This window comes from Corvus brachyrhynchos, unplaced genomic scaffold (genome assembly GCF_000691975.1).
Source record: "Corvus brachyrhynchos isolate BGI_N302 unplaced genomic scaffold, ASM69197v1 scaffold283, whole genome shotgun sequence".
NCBI lineage: Eukaryota > Metazoa > Chordata > Aves > Passeriformes > Corvidae > Corvus > Corvus brachyrhynchos.
Window position 1 is genome coordinate 3,058,684 of NW_008237409.1, and position 5,750 is coordinate 3,064,433.

A 5,750-nucleotide genomic window follows, 5' to 3' on the forward strand; every position below is an offset into this window, starting at 1 on the left:
TCCTGCTTGGAGCTTTCTCCCTTGGGAGCCTTTTGATCCCGCAGGGATGGGCTTGTCATCCAGGCTGGAGGAACTGAGCTCCGAGTCGCTCTCACTGTCACTGGAAACCACTGCAGGAAAGATCAGGGGGAGGAGAGGAGAGAGACAGTTATTCACAATGTTCATAACACTTCCCAAAGAGGTGCCAGATGGATCCAAATAAAACGGGAACAAACGCTGACTCGCTGATCACGTTCTCCCTCTCCAAAGGAGACCCTACCTGCAGTTCCCCCACAGCTGCTCGCTCTTCCTCTCAGACATGATGTGGTTTTACTTTTTACAGATGATTTATAACTCTGCTGCACACACTCCAGCGGTGCCAGCACCTGCAGCAGGTGCAGACACCACCAGGGCTTCTCTCCTAAAGCTGACTGGGTCCACGGGGGACCGCAGTGCTCCTGTGCCACACAAAGTGACCCTCTAAGGGGTGGTTCCTGCTCAGCTGCAGGTGGAAGGGTCCTGGCTGCACCTGCTCCACCCCTGGGTAACGTGGGGAGAGGGGTTGTTTCCCTCCAATCTGCATTTCAAGTGTGTCAGGGCCTGCAGGATCTAAGAGGAAAACGCCAGGTAAATCCTGAGCACATCAAACCATCCTCAGCAGCAAACTGCCCAGAACTATGTTACTCCCACATCCCCAAAGTTCCAAAGGCAAGGGTCACTCCTTTTCCTCAAGAAGACTGTTCTCCCGTTTCAAAGCTGCTTTTTTCCTCTGTGGTTTTCTTCCCCCTGAATCCTGGCTCTCGTCCTGCTGCTTTCCACTCTCCATAGTTTCCAAAAGAGCTGAAGGAGCCTCGTTTTGCCAGACACAGCTTCCCAAACTGGCAGGTTCTTTCCACTTTTCCATGCAATTATGCAAACACCTCTCCTGCTTATACTGGTGTAAATGATAACTCGGCTGCCAGCTGCTCTGGGTAAAATGAGAAAGGTGTTTTTCCCAATTCCTGGGTTTTTGTGATGGTTTGATCTCAGAACAGGAATGGCGGGGCTGAAGAGGAAGGTAATGGGAAAAAAAATCTGTCTTTTGTTTGAGGGATTGCACCTCCAGCACTGCTCCATCTGAGCTGGCAGATACCAGCTCTCCTGGCAGCTCAGCAGCCACTTCAAACAGCAGCTCACAACTCCTGGTAAAAAGTACAAAATCGGCCCATGAGGGATGTACCGTAGGCAACACTGCAACCTACAGCCCCTCCTGTGGAAAAAGGAAGCCACAACGATTTTTTTAGGTCCATCAGGACGTCTTTAGAAGCTCACATTCCTGTGAGGAGCTGTTTTCTCTTCTCCTGAACAAACCACGTTGCCCCCACGCCGTGCTGCCCACAGCACCCAGCCTGAGAGGGACGTGGGTGCAGTGGCACAAGGTGACAACCACGGGGTAACCCAGAGCTGTCAGCTCCTCTCTCTGTGTCAGCCCAAACCCTTCAGCACTCGCCAGGGCAGAAGGATGGGAATCCTTCCCCTTGCACAGAGCAGGAGCTGTCAAATATTCCTGCCAAGCACCTCTGCAGGCACTCCTGTATTCAAGGCAGCGATCTGTACTACACAAACTATTTCATTAAAAAAAAAGAGAAATGAACACCCAAAGCAGTGCTAACATCTCTGAGGATATTAAAGTTGGCTGCCAGTGTTATTGCAAAGCGTTATTGAAGTTGCCCTGGCAGGCACCTCCTCACACACACCCTGCACAGCCTCTCCCTGCTGCCTTTTCCTCCTGGCATCATCAGGAATGGGAGCTCTCACCTGCAGGGAAAGGGGCTGTGGGAGGGAAAAAAGCTCCTTTACAAGCTGGGGGGCTAAGAGTCCTCAAAGCAAAGGTTTGTCTAAAAAACACCTTCATTACTCCCCCAGAACTCCCTGGGAGAGGTGGGGAGTTCTATAGAAACACTGCTAAAAACAATCCATACATACCAGAGTGGGGTTTTTTCCTCTAAAATCCAAATCTCAGCTCTAAGAGTGATTGTGACCATCTCATTGCTCACTTCTCTTAGAAAATGAGCTCCTGTTCCACTTGGCCATCATCTTTTTTTTTTTTTTTTTTTTTGGCCTCCTGGATTCATAAAATCCATTGCTTTCGAACAGCTCCTTCCTCCATGAATCCTCTGAAAATGCTGGGGGCCAGGATTTATTTGTAGAAGGCCCCGGTGAATCAGTGGAGGTGACTTCAGCTGCCTGTCCTTCTGCCATTCAGCAGCTCAGAGAGAGCCAGCACAAGAGGAGGAAAATATTAATGACACAAAGGCACTCACACCACAGGACCAGCCCTGTCTGCTCTCATTTCCTCTGCTGCCAGTAGGAGTGTATTTTACTCACTGCACCACCATCTCCCTTTCAGGTAATCCTTCATCCAAAGCTCCCAGACCTTCTGCTGGCACTTTCCAGAGCCCAGAAGTATTAAATCTGGTGTTCCAGCAGTTGCTGATCTATCAATAAGAGTCACTGGACAGCTGTTCCTTCAGAGAACGGAACAGATTTATCCCTCCCCATCTCCAGCTGACTGGAAAAAAATAAAAGCTCATAAAATAAAATATGCCGAGATAAAACTTGCTAGAAAAGCAGTATTCCCACAGGGAATGGGTCACCCACTGAGGGCCTGGAGCCCTGCAGCTGCTGGCAGAGCCCAGTGTCCCTCCACACATGGTTCAATCCCCAAGCCAGAGGCATCAGAGAGCCACAGGGAATGGTGGAGCATAAGCGCTGGCTGTACTCATCCTCAGAGGCAAATCAAGATGTGGGGAGGCTGTGCTGAGGCCAAGGGGAAGGAGCACTTGGCTGGGGCTGGGATCTGTTATTAGATGTGTGCTTTTGGCACAGAGAGAGCTCCTCGTGCTGCCAGCGCAGGGCAGGGCTCAGCCCAGCACACACAAAGCTCTTGGCACTTCCTGCAGCTGTCAAAAGTTCGGGTAAAGCACGTGGGAATCACAGCTCCAACAGCCACACAACCCCAGCACAGCCAGGATAAGCACAATCCCTGAGCAGGGCTGCCCTGCAGCACCCGAATTTTTGGCAAACACCGAATCCAGAGAGCAGGGAGAGCAACAGCTCCCGGTCACTGCAGGTGGGAAAGTGAGAGATGATGAGAATTATTACAGCCCAGGGTCCCACTGAGGGCAGCTCCTGTGCCAGATCACATCCAGCATTGCTCCAAGAAGGAAGAGGTGACTGGGCCCAACCCTTCTCCCTTTCAGGAGCAGCACAAGTTGCAGCTTTGTCACTGCAAAGTTGGCAAATTGGATGTTCCCCTTGGTGACCTGCAGAGCGCTTGACACACCCCAGCACATCCCTCTCTGCTCCATCTCTCAGGGATTTGGCCTTCAGCTCACAGACACTGGACAAACCCACTGCATACCCCTGCCCAGGTGCTGCTCCGGTGCCACTGGCACATCCCAGTGCTTGGAACAGGAAAATCCCCTGGAGATTGAGTGGAGCAGCAGGCAGCCCTCCTGCCGAGCAGTGCAACAGCTCAGGGATCACACTTCTGCTTTCTACCCAGCTCCTTTCCACATTATCCCTACAGAACTCAGAGCCTGGAAGAAGGAAAGCCCCGCTGCTCTTGCTCCCACCCCCTGACCCAGCGCAGAATCCCACCCACATTCCAGCACATGGAGCAGAGCTGCTGCCCAGCACAAGAAATACTGCTGCTATTCTCCTCCTGACAATACATTTGTGCCTTAACTAATAGCAGGGTTCCCATGGCAACTGCTTGTTTACAACAGAAAAACCAAAGGCACCAGCAAATCCCAGTGTCAGTGAGCACAGGAGAAATACCGAGTGTGCAAAAATAAAACTTCTGCCTGGTGGGGTTGGCTTTTCTTCCTTGAGCCCGTTCCTGCCCTCCCTCGGTCCTGCTGCCTTCCCACCCTTCTGCAGTGGGAGCAGATACCCAGGTTCTGGCACTGATCCCTTCCTTTTGAGGGGGAAAAGGGACATTTGAAGTTTGTCCCATCACTGCTGAAAGGCAGCTCCTGGCATGGAGGATGTCCAGGGGCCGTGGCAGGAGTGTGCTGGCTCCTCCTGACTTGAATCCCTGAAGAGCTCAGAGAAGGCTCCTTCAGCACATCAGAGAGGAGCAGAGGGGTTGGACAGGGCTGGCCAAGATAATGGAAACCCCACAGAGAGCAGTCTGTCAGAGCTCATTCCCAGGAACATCCTGCCAAACAAGCACCAGGGCTTTGCTCGGAGCTGAAGGGACATGTCTGGGTGAGGCTGTACAAGGTGTGAGCTGACAAATGCTATCAGCCAGGCAGGGGGAACCAAGCTGCCTTGGGAAGCTCAGCCCAGCTCCCACTGCAGATTCACAATGGTAATATCATGGACACACATCTCCACGGAGGAAGGAGGCTGCCCTGCACATGGCAGAGCTTTGGGATAACAAACAGCAGGAGTCCTGGCATTGGCAGCTTCAAAAGAGGTGAAAGGAGGGGGAGATGCACAAGCTGCCTGCTCCAGAGATGAATTCCAGCCCGCAGTGCCCACTGAAAGCCGTCCAGAGGACAGGCAGCCTCACAGAGAAGGGCAACAGGGAAAGAAAGCACCAGAAAATAAAGCCATAAATTAATATTGCCCGACCCATAAAACAGCAGCAGCCAGACAAACATCAGAGAGCAGGGAGAAAGGCAGCTCGCCACCCACATCAAAGCTTACCAAAGGTCACTTTGCTGTCCTCCCCCTGCTCCTTTGCTGCTCCTGCCTGTATTTATGGGGAAGCCTTCTCCAAGAAACAAAACTCAGCTGAAAAGCTGAACTAAGCAGCAGGCCAGGTCTGGGCTCAACAGCTTCAACTCAATGTTTTCTCTATCATGTGAACAAAAAACAACCTCATCAATCAGTCCCTCGGCTGAGACAACTCCTTCCAAGCATCTCCTGGAGGGAAACACAACCGTCTATTGCTGATCTAATTTGTCTTTAATTACAAAAGTTACAGTAGGGCTGGGAGTGCTTTCTTAGCTGGGCCCTGAAGGGAAGGTTTGTAAACCCAAGTCTCCTGAGATTTCTTTATTAAAAGGTTATTTCTCCCTGCACTTCTGATAAGTGGAAGAGTGCACGCAGCTGGTTCACTCGACAGATCTTCTCCAATTGAGGGGATCTAACAGCAGAAGACAGAAGGGGAGAGAGGCCAGACAGTTCTGCTAATCCACACAGAGACAAGGGAAGAGAAATCAAAGCAGACTGGCAGCAGCTCTGATTCTGCAGCACTCACATGCTGGCAGAGCAATTTCTAACTCAGCTCACAGTGACTTGAGGAATCTGCCCAGCAGAGCAGCAGAAGCCAGGAGCAGGTAGCCCCAAGCAGGGAGGGAATGAGACCAGCCTCGGGTCAGCCCTGGCTGCACAGTGATGTCCACCAGGAGCAGCTCTTTGGGCTGTGACTGCAGGCAGGTGTCTGCTCCATGGCTCATCCCAGAAAAACAGTGGGGGCTACAAGGAATGGAGGAAAGCAGGGGTGGACTGAAGGATGGGGAGTCCAGGAGGACTGGGACAAGTCAGGGCCATCAGCACTCACTTAAATATCAGTGAATCCTCAAAAAACACACCACAGCACCAACTCCAACATCCACGTGAGAAACACACCACACCTTGAGGGATAACACCTCCAACACAGAACTTCCCTGATTACTGGGATGCTGCCAGCAGCAGGAGAAGCCAGGTCCTTCTCCCACCTGCTTCCTGGGTGGGACAACCAACCTTTTCCCCTGGCCCAGGTGAAGGAGCGGCTG

General features: G+C 52.0%; 1 protein-coding gene across 1 annotated transcript in view; it reads right to left on the reverse strand.

Moving 5' to 3' along the window:
* RPH3AL (rabphilin 3A-like (without C2 domains)) overlaps positions 1 to 5,750 on the reverse strand; it is a 34,052-nt gene that overhangs the window by 8,729 nt on the left and 19,573 nt on the right. The window contains exons 8-9 of the mRNA XM_017730985.1: positions 5,719 to 5,750; positions 1 to 110 (exon numbers count right to left, since the gene is read on the reverse strand). The exon at positions 5,719 to 5,750 is cut by the window's right edge and continues 9 nt beyond it. Coding sequence (XP_017586474.1) covers positions 1 to 110; positions 5,719 to 5,750 — 142 coding nt within the window. The remainder of the gene's footprint in view (positions 111 to 5,718) is intronic.